Source organism: Hyperolius riggenbachi, chromosome 5, assembly GCF_040937935.1.
Source record: "Hyperolius riggenbachi isolate aHypRig1 chromosome 5, aHypRig1.pri, whole genome shotgun sequence".
Taxonomy (NCBI): Eukaryota; Metazoa; Chordata; class Amphibia; order Anura; family Hyperoliidae; genus Hyperolius; species Hyperolius riggenbachi.
In genome coordinates, this window is record NC_090650.1 from 186,179,447 (window position 1) to 186,194,949 (window position 15,503).

The 15,503-nt window shown below is 47.3% G+C and overlaps 1 protein-coding gene across 1 annotated transcript in view; it reads left to right on the forward strand.

Moving 5' to 3' along the window:
- Positions 1-7,610, forward strand: part of LOC137519358 (sodium-dependent neutral amino acid transporter B(0)AT3-like) — a 210,127-nt gene extending 202,517 nt beyond the window's left edge. The window contains exons 12-13 of the mRNA XM_068238310.1: positions 4,302-4,506; positions 7,447-7,610. Of these exons, the coding sequence (XP_068094411.1) occupies positions 4,302-4,506; positions 7,447-7,610 (369 nt within the window). The remainder of the gene's footprint in view (positions 1-4,301; positions 4,507-7,446) is intronic.
- The last annotated feature ends 7,893 nt before the right edge of the window (positions 7,611-15,503 follow it).

The window sequence follows — 15,503 nt, forward strand, 5'->3', positions numbered from 1 at the left end:
CAAGTTAACTCCTTCCAAGCCCCTCCAGTGCTCCTGTGATTATTCCTCACAGACAATGTCCCTGCTCTCACTGTCAGCTTGTCTGCTATCTGTGAGGCTGATAAACACAGACTGATAAACTGAACAAAGAATAGCTGGCTGATGAGGAAGCTGCCTGTCAGGCTGACACGAGTGCAGACCCGAGAATACAGGCTCTAAAGACACAGCTTGTCATGCTTCATTGACAGAGCTCTTTCAAAACTCGCACATAACCTCTGGAGACTGAATTCAATGTGTAACCCACTGAATTCTCTGTGTACTCACTGTGTATTAACTGAGTTCACTGCTCTGCTGATGTACTTCCTGTTTTGGTGGCCATCTTTTCTGTTTACAAAACAGTTTATAAAACAGTTTTTTTACCCTCTTTATTGCAGCGGAGAGCAGCAAAAATAATACAGAGGGGGCTAGGAGATTACCCCAAACAGGCAGAGATGTTTGTTTATACTTCATTTTGTGAATACAGATTCTCTTTAAGCATGGCTCAGACCAGCAATTGGTTGATTGGTAAATTGTGGTACAGACAAAGAATGTTATAAGTCTGCTAATGCCAGGCTAAACAGGTGGCTTTTCAGTCTGGATTTGAATAGCTCCAGGGATGGAGCTGTCTTTACTTGGTGTGGTAAGGAATTCCAAAGGGCAGGGGCAGTATGACAGAAAGCTCTGTCTCCAAAGGTTTTTAGGTGCACTCTGGGAGTGACCAAGTTTATGGATCCTGCCGTTCTGAGGTTGTGAGGGGTGTGGTACAGTTTCAGCAAGTCCTTCATGTATCCAGGGCACAAATTGTGTAGGGATTTGAATGTCAACAGTCCAATCTTGAAGAGTATTCTCCATTTTACAGATAACCAGTGCAGTGAGCAAAGAATCGGTGTATTGTGATAGTGGTGAGGCTGGTTTTGTTAGTAATCTGGCAGCAGCATTCTGTACTACTTGTACAGGTCCTTGTTTGGGAGGCCTGCATAGAGGGCATTGGAGTAGTCCAGCCGTGATGTGATGAAGGCGTGAACTAGGGTTGAAGGATCCTCTGGGGGAATGGGATATTTAATTTTTGCAATGTTCCTCAGATGAAAGTAGGAAGTATTGACTACAGTCGAGATTTGGTTTCTGAAGCTCAATTCACCATCTACTAGCACACAAGGTCAGAGCTGTTTATGTCTGAATTCATGAACTCATGAAAAGCCAATTTATGATAAAAAATAATTTATTTAAAAACAAGGCAACAATATTATTTTTTTCTAGGGTTGCACATATCCTCAGGTCTTCTATCAATTGGATGTCTGACAATGTCTTTATTGCAAATAACAACAGTAATTCAGGGGCATGACTTACACAACGTGTTGATATGACATCACTTTGTAAAGTCATGGTCCCTTAGTTTTGTTTAGGGCTGTATTGACTCTAGTTGTATAGGTATGATAGGTTGGGTGTGGTTGTTTTGGGGTGGTTCTTATGTACCAGGCAATGGGTATACCTATAGTAGTTTTGTGAGGTAAAGCATCAATTTCATGTTTATATATGTCATACAAAATGTTTATTTAAACTGCAGAGTATATGAATTAATTATATGGGAGAAACAGGTATTGTAGTGTTTGTTTCCACTTTTGTGTTATATGTATCCTGGTTGTAGTGTTCAGTAATGTCCATTTAGGCAGTTATTAGCCATGTGTGTGGGATGAGTGAGGATGGTAGAAAAAAGTGTAATGATACAAAAAGGCAGCCTGGGCACTGCCTCTTTAACTGCTTTATTCCTATAAAGTGTTGGCAACCTTTTTACACATACATATCCAGCAAGATACATATGATCAAACCTGATGTCGGAGTTCGTGCAGGGATGGATGAGGGTGGGGTGACCAGGGGATGATAGGACGGCACAATTGTGCCGAACTCCTGCACAAATTTCGACATCAGGTTTGATTATATGTATCTTGCTGGATATGTCTGTGTAAGAAGGTTGACTTTAGCCTTCAACCCTAATTGCAGAGTGCCGAGGACCATCCTCTTCGTGTACCTAGTAGAAAAAAGTGTACTATGACATATTGAAGGTGTGAAACAAGGCACCGTTGCAGCTGTGATAGTGAAAAATTAGTGATACTGTCTTTATTATGAAGTAAGGTAATAAGTGGTAGGAATGGCTAAGGACATAAATAATGTTATAATATGTGCACATTGATATCTTCATTCTGGACCTAGGACAGCTACCCTATATCCTCAACATTGTTGGTGTACAGCACTAAGAGTGAGACTCCTGCCAACCCTCCTCTAATTTAGTTTTTTTACAGCACTTACAGTATATGTGTTAAGATTGTTTATGCACACTAATTGCTGCTGTTTTTATCTGTATGGGAATGGTTAGGGATTGGGATAGGATTGACCTATTAGGTCCTGGCTACAATACAGCATTGATGTAGGTGTTATGCTAGGTACACACAATGTGTTTTTTCAGTCGGTTTTCTGTCCGACCGATTTTTGATTCGATTTTCGGTCGATTTCCCGCTCGATTCTGTTATCTTTTCTTATCTATTTCCATTAACTTCTATGAGAAATCTACTAGAAAAAAGATTGAAAATAATTATCGGACATGAAATAAATTATCTATCGAACTATCTATCTGCCGATAAAAAAGTATGGTGTGTACCTAACATAAATTGTAGCTTTACCTCCTCTTCATTGTAGTGATGAAGAAGTGAGACTTGCTGCATCATTATACTGGTAATCTATACAGCTATCATACAGTGCATATGCACTCTATTGTAGGTGGTAATGGAGAGGAACACTTAAGGTGGAGGAGCACATTTATTTGACGTTGGGAACAGTAGGGCATGCTTGTAGTGGTTTTGTGATGTAATGCATCAGTTGTCATGTTTGTTTATGATTATACTAGTTACTGACTTTAAATTGTATTATCTCAAATCCTGGACTTAAAGGGGTTCTGTGGGGGTTGTGCAAGAGAAAACCGGACACTTACCTTGGGCTTCTATCAGCCCCGTGCAGCGGTAATGTCCCACGCCGTCCTCCTCCCATCTGCCGTTCTCCGCCGCCGGCCCCGGTCTAAGCGGCATGGGATCCAACTGCGGCTGCGCTAGAGTGGCCGCGCACCCGCTCGCTTCCGCCTGCATCATCGGAAGCTTACTGCGCAAGCGCAGTACAAGGCTACGTTGTACTGCGCCTGTGCAGTAAGCCTCAGATGACGCGAGCGGAGGCACGGCAACGCGCATTATTCGTCTGTATGTCAGACGAATAATAGCCCGGTGCCGTCTGCGGGGAACGGCAGATGGGAGGAGGACGGCGTGGGACATTACCGCTGCACGGGGCTGATAGAAGCCCAAGGTAAGTGTCAGTTTTTCTCTTCCACAACCCCCACAGAACCCCTTTAAAGGGGAACTTCAGCCTAAACAAACATACTGTCATTAAGTTACATTAGTTATGTTAATTAGAATAGATAGGTAATATAACCTCTGACCCACCATGTTTTAAAAGAATATGCAAATGTTTGTGATTCATGGAGGCTGCCATATTTGTCATGGGGCAGCCATCTTTTTGGTTGAAAGGAGGCGGCAGGGAGCAGGAGACACAGTTCCAACTGTCCTGTGTCCTGATAACCCCTCCCAGCTGCATGAGCTAGGCTTCAAATGTCAAATTCAAAATGTAAAAAAAAAATTGCACCAAAACAGCAGAACGAGAACAACAACATCAGAAATCCCATTATGCTTTGCACAGCATCAGGGGAAAAATGCCCGGGCAGTTTTCTTCTGTGCAGCTAAAAATGAGGCTTGTATAAGAGAAACAAAGTTCTGATGCTGTGAAACTGTTAAAGAAACACTAGGCCTTTTCAGCGCTGCTGAGTCGATTTTTAGTCTGAAGGTTCACTTTAAAGAGAACCCGAGGTGGGTTCTAAGAATTTTATCAGCACACAGAGGTTGGGTCTGCCTATACTGCCCAACCTTTGTTGCTATACCGCTCCCCACTAAGTACCCCCTGCGCTCTGCTATGCCCCCATAAATCATCTACCGAGTTGTCGACACACAGCGCGTCACAGCCGGCTGTTCACCTATGTAAGTGTCAATCTCGGCTGCTCCCCCACCTCCACCACAGCTCCGGTCCCTGCCCGGGTCCCTTCCCTCCCCCTGAATTATCATTTTATTTGTTGGAATTGGTATACCATATATACGTAAACTACAATCTCAAAACATAACTTTGGGTTATAATTTAACTATGCCACCATAATGGGGTGATGATGATACTGTTGTCATTATTATTTCTTTTAGAGTGCATCTGGACCTGGATTGGCATTCATTGTCTTTACAGAAGCTATAATTCAAATGCCTGGCTCTCAGGCATGGGCTATTCTTTTCTTTATAATGTTGTTTAGCCTTGGTCTGTCTTCAATGTTTGGGAATATCGAAGGAGTGCTGACACCAGTGTTAGATCTTAACATATTTCCAAAATCTGTCCCAGTGGAAGCTGTGTCAGGTAAGTGCATGTTCTATACAAGAGACCCATGTTAAGTGTATTCTGTAATCCACAACATATTTTACTTAAAGTAAACCAGAGACTAAGCATTAGAACAAATCAATATTTACACGGGGCTTCCTCCAGCCCTATAAGCACATGTGAGTCTCTGGCCATCCTCCCGCGGTCTGCCGTTCAGCCACCATTAGCCCCGGAAACTGGCTCAGTCGCGTCAGTCCGGATCTACTGCACATGCGCGGGAGGTCCGCGCATGCACAGAAGACCCAGACTGGACCTGACTGAGCCAGTTACCGGGGCTGATCGCAGCTAATCGGCAGACCGCGGGAGGACAGCGAGGGATTCACACGTGCTTATAGGGCTGGAGGAAGCCCTGGGTAAGTACAGATGCATTCTAAAGTTTAGTCTCTGATACACTTTAAGTTTTATTTAGTTATACTCACATTAAGTATTTTTGGTTATACTGGGTCTGTTTGCACAGGATTTAAAAATGTGTTAAGCTTTTATTTTCAACAAAATGCAGTGAATTAACAAAAGAGAAAACTAAATCAAATCAATATTTGGTGTGATCTTCCTTTGCCTTCAAAACAGCATCAATTCTTCTAGGTACGCTTGCAGACAGGAACTCAGCTAGTAGGTTGTTCCAAACATCTTGGAGAATTAACCACAGATCTTCTGTGTATGTAGGCTTCCTCACATCTTTCTGTTTTTTCATGTAATCCCAGATACACTCAGGGCCCATTCACACTAGAAGCTCTTTTCTAAGCGTTTTGCAATTGATTAGCATTTTTAAAATTGCTCCCATACACTTTCATTAAAATCATCATAAAAATTGTGGAAAAATCTACGCAATTTCGCAAATCGCATACGCGAAAATCGCTGGGATTTCTCTGTGATTTTAATGAAAATGAATGGGAAATCAACTGCAAAACGCTTAGAAAAGTGCTTCTAGTGTAAATGGGCCCTCAATGATGTTGAGATCAGGGGGTTCCCACCATCTCTGTGGAGGCCATACCATCACTTCCAGGACTTCTTCTTTAGCCTCAATTCACTAAGCATTACTGCATTTGGTAACGCAGAAAAACAGCTGAATTTACCAATCACCTTCCAAAATTCCAATTCAATAAACCTATTACCTATTGAAATTACAGACCAGTGAGGTAAATTACCAACTTGAGCAGTAAATACCTCAAGAAATGTCAGTAAATGTCAATCCACAAATGCTATAATAGTTGGTAAAACCAGTATTATTAGTCAGTTTTTAAGACAAGCTCTAAGCTGCATGTAACTTATCGTATTTTTCGGAATATAAGACGCACTTTTTCTCCCCCAAAAGAGGGGAGAAAAAGTTACTGCGTCTTATAGTCCGAATGTGGCAAATATTACCTATCTGGGTGCTTGTGTTTGATAGTAGGCTTCTGCTGTACATCATCCTAATAAGGTCCCCGGTCAATCGGTAGCAGCAGAATTGTGATCTGATGGGTTTCCACCTCCCCGAGCGGCATAGCAGCAGCCGCTGTACTGAACTGCAATGCTTCTCCTCTGCAACGCATGCCTTGTCCCCGTGGTGAGGCAGCAGCGTGATCCGATGCTTCCTGACTCACCGCGTGGCACAGCAGTCGCTGTAATGCCCTGCAATGCTGGTCCTTTTCTGCAAATCTTGCCGGCAATTATCTTGTCCCCGCAACAGCCCTGTGTAATTAGCATGATCCGGGCAGAGCAGGACACCCTCAGCCGCTATAAAAGCAGATTCCTCTGAGGCTTCCTTCCATACTGCCTTGTTTAATGATGTCACCCCATGACTTTGGCACAAGTGCGCCACAGGTCATGAGAGGGCGCCAGTAGCTAAGCCAGTACGGAAGCCCCTGCCATTATAGCGGCTGAGGGTGTCCTGCTCTGCCTGGATCGCATTAATTACACAGGGCTGATGCAGGGACATGATAATCGCCGGCAAGATTTGCAGAAAAGGACTGAACGACAGTTAGTCCATGGATCCACCATTTGGATAATGTGTACAGCATTTCATATACGAGGTGATATGTGCTGCATTTCGTATACGGTGTAATATATGCTACATTTTATTTATGGGCAAACGTGTGCTTGCACTTTATATATGGTGTAATATGTGCTGCATTTCCTATATTGGGTAACGTCTGCCGTATTTCATATGTGGGGTAACGTGCAGCAATCCCTATATAGTGTAACATGCTGCAATTCATATTTGGGGTAATGTGAGTTGCAATTCATATACAGGGTAACCTGTGTTGCATTTCCTATATGGGGCAACGTTTGCTGAATTTTGTATGTGGAAAAAATGTTTGCTGCATTTCATGTGTGGGGTAATGATTACTACACTACTAATCAATGGGCTTTGTGCTGCCATAAAAGTGCCACCAGATTGTTCTTTTACCCAGTCCCAAAGATCCCAGTCCTCCCCAGGGCAGAGTTCTCTGAGGGAAGCAACATACCTCTCCTGGCTCCATGGATGATTTACTTTCTTCATAGCATCCTCCTATCCATGATTACAGCGCCTTCTCTCATCACATTGTTACGTGATGAGAGAGAGGCACTGTAATCATAGAAATTCAGAATCTAGGAGGAAAGTAGATCATCATTGGAACGATGGAGAGGAATGTCACTTCCTTCCAGCTCTCCACTTGCTTATTCTGCATGTGTTAGGGCTAATCTGGCTACCTATACTATAGAGGGGCTTATTTGGCTACCTATACTGGGGGCCCCTATGGCTATTCATACTAAGGGTACCTCTGGCTACCTATACTGGGAGCTACCTAATACTGAGGGTTATCTCTAGCTCCCGATAATGAAGGGCTACATGGGGAGGGAGGGGGCAATCAAAATTTTGGAACAAAATACATCAATGTATTTTAAATAACTGGTTTTATCTAAGTTTTAAAGGCTGTTTTGATTTTGTTATTCTTCTAGGTTTAATCTGCCTTATATCCTTTGCGGCTTCTGTTATTTTTACAATGGGATCTGGAAATTACTGGCTTCAAATTTTTGACGAATTTACAGGTTCATTAACACTTCTCATTGTTGTATTCTTTGAAGTTACAGCGGTCACGTTTGTATATGGAATTGAAAGGTAAACAAAACACTTTGCAACTTCCCATTTTCCTTTGAAGCTTTACATTTTTTGGTGTACTGGGTAGTGGTGCTCAAATACCCCTTTTCAAAATTCGAGTTAGGTCGAATTCGAATAGTAAATTATTCGAGATCAGTCGAATATTCGAGTCGAATAATTTTTACTATTCGATTCGACCTCGGAATTCGAGCTCACTATTCGAGTCGGTATTCGAGCTCATTATTCGAGCTGACTATTCGAAATGGCCTTAAATAGCTTCCAACACTTGTTTTGAGGGTGAATGATGCAAGAAACCTCTTTTTTTCCAAGTAACAACAGCAAGTGATTATGTGGGGATGTTCCTTTAAAAAAAAAAAGTTGAAAAGAGAAGTTGTGTCCAGAAATTTGTTCAGTACTGTATATACTTCTTCTTCTTCTTCTTCTTTATCTTCTATATCTTCTTCTTCTTCTTCTATATCTTCTTCTTCTATATCTTCTTCTTCTATATCTTCTTCTATATCTTCTTCTTTTATATTGTCTTCTTCTTCTTCATCTTCTTCATCATCATCTTCTTCTTCTTCATCTTCTTTTTCTTCATCTTCTTCATCTTCTTCTTCATCTTCTTCTTCATCTTCTTCATCTTCTTCTTCATCTTCTTCTTCTTCTTCTTCTTCTTCTACATCTACTTCATCTTCAACTTCTTCTTCTTCTTCTTCTTCTTCTTCATCTTCATCATCTTCATCTTCTTCTTCTTCATCTTCTTCATCTTCTTCATCTTCATCTTCTTCATCTTCTTCTTCTTCTTCTTCTTCTTCTTCATCTTCTTCTTCTTCATCTTCTTCATCATCTTCTTCTTCATCATCTTCATCTTCTTCTTCTTCTTCATCATCATCTTCATCTTCTTCTTCTTCTTCTTCTTCTTCATCATCTTCATCTTCTTCTTCTTCATCATCTTCATCTTCTTCTTCTTCATCTTCTTCATCTTCTTCTATATCGTCTTCTTCTTCACTTATTTCTCTTTTCAAAATTTTTTTTTTAAAGAAATGCAGCTATTTTTGAGCGTAACAAATAGCTGGTGGCGCACGCATGTTGGAAGCGCCATTGTATGTGCTCCCTGGCAGTGGAAACACACAGACAGCAGGAGGTAAATTCAGCAGCAGGAGGAGGAGGATGAGTGTGTGGCAGCAGGCAGTCAATGAGGCAGGCAGCGTGACATAATAGCCCTGGTACCTAGCGGTGATACCAGGGCTGTAAATAAACACAGCAGGCAGGAGGTCCCAGACAGCGGTCGTGCAGCCCACATTGTGTCCAATACACAACTGGGACAACACAGTTTTCAACCCGGGCACCTCAGAAAAATTAAACCTTTTTTTTTTTTTTTTTATGGTTTTGTAGTTTTGGTTTTACAACCAATTACACAGATATAGCTATTTTTTGACGTAATAGCTGGTGGCAGAGTGGCAGCAGAAGGTAAATCTGTGTACCCTGGCGTTGGGAAACACAGACAGACAGACAGCAGCAGCAGCAGCAGGAGGAATGGAGGAGTAATGTGAGCAGCTATTGTTTGACGTAATAGCTGGTGGCAGAGTGGCAGCAGAAGGTAAATCTGTGTACCCTGGCGTTGGGAAACACAGACAGACAGCAGCATCAGCAGGAGGAATGGAGGAGTAGTGTGAGTGTGGCAGCAGGCAGGCAGCGTGACATAATAGCCCTGGTACCTAGCGGTGATACCAGGGCTGTAAATAAACACAGCAGGCAGGAGTTCCCAGACAGCGGTCGTGCAGCCCACATTGTGTCCAATACACAACTGGGACAACACAGTTTTCAACCCGGGCACCTCAGAAAAATTAAACCTTTTTTTTTTTTTTATGGTTTTGTAGTTTTGGTTTTACAACCAATTACACAGATATAGCTATTTTTTGACGTAATAGCTGGTGGCAGAGTGGCAGCAGAAGGTAAATCTGTGTACCCTGGCGTTGGGAAACACAGACAGACAGACAGCAGCAGCAGCAGCAGGAGGAATGGAGGAGTAATGTGAGCAGCTATTGTTTGACGTAATAGCTGGTGGCAGAGTGGCAGCAGAAGGTAAATCTGTGTACCCTGGCGTTGGGAAACACAGACAGACAGCAGCATCAGCAGGAGGAATGGAGGAGTAGTGTGAGTGTGGCAGCAGGCAGGCAGCGTGACATAATAGCCCTGGTACCTAGCGGTGATACCAGGGCTGTAAATAAACACAGCAGGCAGGAGGTCCCAGACAGCGGTCGTGCAGCCCACATTGTGTCCAATACACAACTGGGACAACACAGTTTTCAACCCGGGCACCTCAGAAAAATTAAACCTTTTTTTTTTTTTATGGTTTTGTAGTTTTGGTTTTACAACCAATTACACAGATATAGCTATTTTTTGACGTAATAGCTGGTGGCAGAGTGGCAGCAGAAGGTAAATCTGTGTACCCTGGCGTTGGGAAACACAGACAGACAGACAGCAGCAGCAGCAGCAGGAGGAATGGAGGAGTAATGTGAGCAGCTATTGTTTGACGTAATAGCTGGTGGCAGAGTGGCAGCAGAAGGTAAATCTGTGTACCCTGGCGTTGGGAAACACAGACAGACAGCAGCATCAGCAGGAGGAATGGAGGAGTAGTGTGAGTGTGGCAGCAGGCAGGCAGCGTGACATAATAGCCCTGGTACCTAGCGGTGATACCAGGGCTGTAAATAAACACAGCAGGCAGGAGGTCCCAGACAGCGGTCGTGCAGCCCACATTGTGTCCAATACACAACTGGGACAACACAGTTTTCAACCCGGGCACCTCAGAAAAATTAAACCTTTTTTTTTTTTTTTTATGGTTTTTTGGTTTTGTTTGTAAAACAAATTACACAGATATATAGCTATTGTTTGACGTAATAGCTGGTGGCAGAGTGGCAGCAGAAGGTAAATCTGTGTACCCTGGCAGTGGGAAACACAGACAGACAGCAGAAGGGCAGTACACAGCAGCCCACTGTAGGTGTAAAATGTGTGGCTGCAGGCGACGTAATAGTCAAAGTGAACCAGGCTGGCTTAGTGAGCAGGAGCCAGGAGGTGGTAAAGGGTGGTAAGGCACATTAACGATGGTTCTTAGCCAGTTCATGTCCCCCTCTCGCCGACAACAGGGGCCAGGAACTCGCCTTCCACCCACGCCTGGTTCATCTTGAGAAACGTCAGTCTGTCCACAGACTTGTGAGACAGACGTGAGCGTTTCTCGGTGACCACACCACCAGCTGCACTGAAGCAGCGCTCGGACAGCACGCTGGAAGGGGGGCAGGACAGCACTTCCAGGGCGTACTGCGCCAGCTCGCTCCAGATCTCCAGGCGCTTGACCCAATACTCCATGGGATCAACAGGGGCATCGCTGTCAAGCCCGCTGTAGGACCCCATGTAGTCAGCCACCATGCGGGTCAGGCGCTGGCTGTGACCGGTGGAGGATGCTGCTGCATGCACCTCCTCTCTAGTCACTGCTGCCGGAGCCTCTACAGTCCTGTAGAGCTCGTGGCTGAGAGACAGCAGGTCTGTGGGGCGCTTGCTGCTGGATGCAGGCACCTGCTGCTGCCTCTGTGCTGGCTGCTGGACAGTGGGGGTGGAAGGCTGGGGGAAGGCTTCCTCCAAGCGCTCAACAAGGGCCTGCTGCAAGCTCCTTATTTGTTGCGCTGGGTCTCCTCCTGCAGGCGGCAGGAACTGGCTCAACTTCCCCTTGAGGCGTGGGTCCAACATCATGCTGATCCAGATGTCCTCCCTCTGCTTCATCTGGATCACCCTGGGGTCTCTGCGCAGGCACGTCAGCATGTGCGCTGCCATTGGGAAGAGGCGGGCCACGTCTGCTGGCACATCGACGGCAGTGCTGCTGTCCTCATCCTCCTCCTCTGCCTCGTCAGCCTCATCCTCTCTCCACCCCCGCACCAACTCAGCTGCACTGTGCTGATCCCCCTCATCAGCAGCAAGGTCAGGGACCTCCACCAAGTCCTCCTCCTCCTCCCCCTCAGAGGTGGACTGTGCAGCTGCTTGCCGCTCCTGCTGGTCCAAGGCTGCCGCTCCCTGTTCCAGCAAAGCATCGAGGGCCCTGTTCAGCAGACAAACCAGGGGCACCCACTCGCAGACCATAGCATGGTCCCTGCTCACCATGTTAGTGGCCTGCAGAAAGGGAGCCAGCACTAAGCACACCTGCTGCATGTGTCTCCAGTCATCATCGGGGACGATGGACGGGATGTTGCTGGTCTTGTCCCTTCTCTGAGCGGCGGAAACAGTGGCCAGGGCAAGGTACTGTTTGACAGCGCGCTTCTGTTCAACCAGACGCTCCAACATCGCCAGGGTGGAGTTCCAGCGAGTCGGAACGTCAAGGATCAGCCGATGGCATGGCAGATCCAGCTCCTTTTGCACGTCTTCCAGGCTCGCACAGGCTGCAGCCGAGCGCCGGAAGTGACGCACAACGTTCCTTGCCGTTTCCAGCAGTTCGCCCATCCCCTGGTAGGTGCGCAAGAACTTCTGCACCACCAGGTTCAGCACGTGGGCAAGACAGGGGATGTGGGTCAGGTTTCCCCTGTCTATTGCGGCAACCAGATTGGCCCCATTGTCGGCCACCACCTCTCCGACTCTGAGGCCTCTGGGGGTCAGCCAAATCCTCTCCTGCTCCTGGAGTTTGGCCAACACATGGGTTGCCGTCAGCTTGGTCTTCCCAAGGCTGACCAAGTGCAGCAGCGCTTGGCAGTGGCGGGCCTTCACGCTGCTGCTGAGGCGGGGGGTTTGGCCAGGTGTGCCGGAGGATGGCAGAGGATCGGAGGAACCTGCTGCAGTTCCCCTGACCCTGCGGGGTGGCACCACCCACTGTGTTGCTGCTGCTGCTGTGCCCGCTGCTGCTCTCCCATCCTCACCCCCTTCCACCAAGCTGACCCAGTGGACAGTGAAGGACAGGTAGCGGCCTGTCCCGAAGCGGCTGCTCCAGGAGTCCATGGTGACGTGGACCCTTTCACCAACCGCGTGCTCCAGCCCTCGCTCCACATTGGCCATCACAAAGCGGTGCAGTGCAGGAATGGCCTTGCGGGAGAAAAAGTGTCTGCTGGGGAGCTGCCAGTCTGGGGCTGCGCAAGCAAGCAGCGCACGAATGTCGCTCCCCTCCTGCACGAGCGTGTACGGCAGGAGTTGGGAGCACATGGCCCGTGCCTGCAAGCCGTTCAGCTGCCGCACGCGACGGCTGCTGGGAGGCAGAGCCCTAACCACCCCCTGGAAGGACTCGCTCAAAAGGCTCTGGCGTGGCCTTTTGCTGGCACGGGAATCAGCAGACACAGCGGAGGAGGCCACTGAGGACTGGCTGCCAGAACAGGCCTCAGTGTCGGCGGCAGGAGTTGCAGAGGGGGGAGGAGCAGTGCGTTTCCGCACTCCTGCTGGTGCTGCTGGAGGAGCAGGAGGGCGGGTGGCTGCTGTTGCTGCTGCTGCTGAAGGCTGTGCAGTGATGGGTGTGGTGCCACTGCCAGCACCAGATGCCTTCAGCCTCTGGAACTCCTGATGCTGGTGGAAATGTTTCGCAGCAAGGTGGTTGATGAGCGAGCTGGTGCAGAACTTTAAGGGGTCTGCACCTCTGCTCAACTTCGCTGACAGTGGTTGCAAGTGGCGTACTTGCTGTACACTGTGGGCATGGTGAAAAAGCGCCAGATTGGTGACAGAAACATCCCCCTACGGCATGGAAGCGCTGCTGCCTGTCTCCCTGTGGTGGTTTGGGGGGGGGCTTGGGGGGCTTGGGTGCGGCTGGTGGTGGTACTGGCAGATGCTGCTGCTGCTGCTGCTGAGCCTGAGACACCAGCAGGCTGTGGGACCTGCCTACTGCTGCTGCCAATGCTTGCAATGATGCGCCTCCTTGCAAGGCCCACAAGAGCATCCTCCTCCTCCTCCTCAGAGCTGCTGAGGACGACATCCCCTGGAGGTGGTGGCACCCAGTCTCTGTCTGTCACCGGGTCATCAACATCCTCCCCCTCCTGAAACATGTCCTGCTGGGATGAGGACCCCCCAAACTCCTCTCCTGATGCATGGATGGGCTGCTTGACTGTCGCCACAGTCTTGCTGTCCAATCCCTCATCCCCCAAAGTGCCCATCAGCATCTCCTCCTCAAGATCGCCAACAACAGCAGACAATTTACTCATGATGCCTGGGGTCAAAAGACTGCTGAATGACAGGTCGGCGAGTGACGGTGAACTGGCCTCCTCCCCAGACCCTGCTGGGCGGCTGCTGCGAACAGGGGTGGTGGTGGTGGTGGTGAGGGTGGAGGCCTCAGATGCAGAGCTGATGGCGGGCTGCTCATCCTCCGTCATGAGTTGCACCACAGTGTCTGCATGCTTTTCCTCAATGGGACGTTTCCGACCCGGCTGGAGGAAAATCGGAGCAGGTGCTACACGCTGCTGCTGCTGTGTCTCTGCAGCGTGAGTTGCAGATGCTCCTGCTGGGCGGCGCCCAAGGCGTCCACGGCCAGTGGCTATGGGAGGAATGTTAGCCACTGACGCTGCTGCTGCTGCTGCGGAACTGTGCATGGTGGCGCGCCCGCGCCCGCGGCTTGCCACAATGCTGCTCCCTCTCCTCCTGATTCCCTTTCTGCCCTTCCCCTTGCCCAAACCGCGCTGGCTGCCACTTCCAGACATCTTCGATGTTTTGGGCGTATAGACAAAAGTTTTTTAAAAGGGCGGGTGAAAAGTGGGGTACTTTAATGGAGTGGGTTGGTGGGTGAGGTGACTGAGTGAGTGTCCCTAGTACAGTAAGTAAGTAGTAACAGTCAGGAAGTACAACTAGCAGTTACAACTCACAATAATCAGTAGTAATCACAAGTAAATTTAGTGTGTGTACACTACAGACAGTGAGTGCACGCACGCGCAAACACGCGCAGGAGCTAGCCTATGAACAGTGACTGAGTGAGTGTCCCTAGTACAGTAAGTAAGTAAGCAGTAACAGTCAGTAAGTACAACTAACTAATTACAATAATCAATCAGTTATCAGAAGGAAATAGAGTGTGTGTACACAGACAGTGAGTGCACACACGCAGGAGCTAGTAGCCTATGAACAGTGACTGAGTGTCCGAGACTCCTAGTACAGTAAGTAGTAACAGTGAGTACAACTAACTAATTACAATATTCAATTACAATAATCAATCAGTTATCAGAACTTGGAAATAGAGTGTGTGTAGTGTGTACACAGACAGTGAGTGCACACACGCAGGAGCAGCTAGTAGCCTATGAACAGTGACAGTGAGTGTCCTAGTACAGTTACAGTATATAACTACAATACTAATACAATCAGTAGTAAAGGACAGCAGAAATACTGGTATAGAATAGAGAGAAATAAACAGAGGACAGGAGGACAGCTGCCCACACAGGCAGGCCCTGAGGCCTAAAGCTGTAAGCCTGCAGCTGCTGGCCTGTCTCTATGTAACACAAAAGCTACTAACTAAAATACAATGTCTAACTAACTAACAACAATATAGGTGTGTATAGGAGGTGTATGTGAGCAAAAACGCTAGGTAAATGACCACAATAAAGCTCTTGCTAAGCCAAAGCACAAAGGAGCAACTCTCTCTCTATGCAAGTCTCAGGCAAGGACGGAGAAACGTAACATGGCGGCCGCTATTTATAGGGTAGGGGCTGGCCAGGGTCCCCCTCTGTGATTGGCTGCCGTCAGAGGGCCTGGGAGCCCTCTGATTGGCTCTAAGGACATCAATCTGGGCTATGACGCTATTCGAGCTCGGTACCGAGCTCGAATAGCGCCGTTTGCTCGAATAGCTCGAATAGTGAATGGGCTATTCGAGTGTACGCGAATAGCCCATTCGAATAGCTGCAGCTATTCGGAGCTCGAATACCGAGCTCGAATAGCTGAAAAAGAGCTCGAATATTCGAGCTACTCGAATATTCGAGCT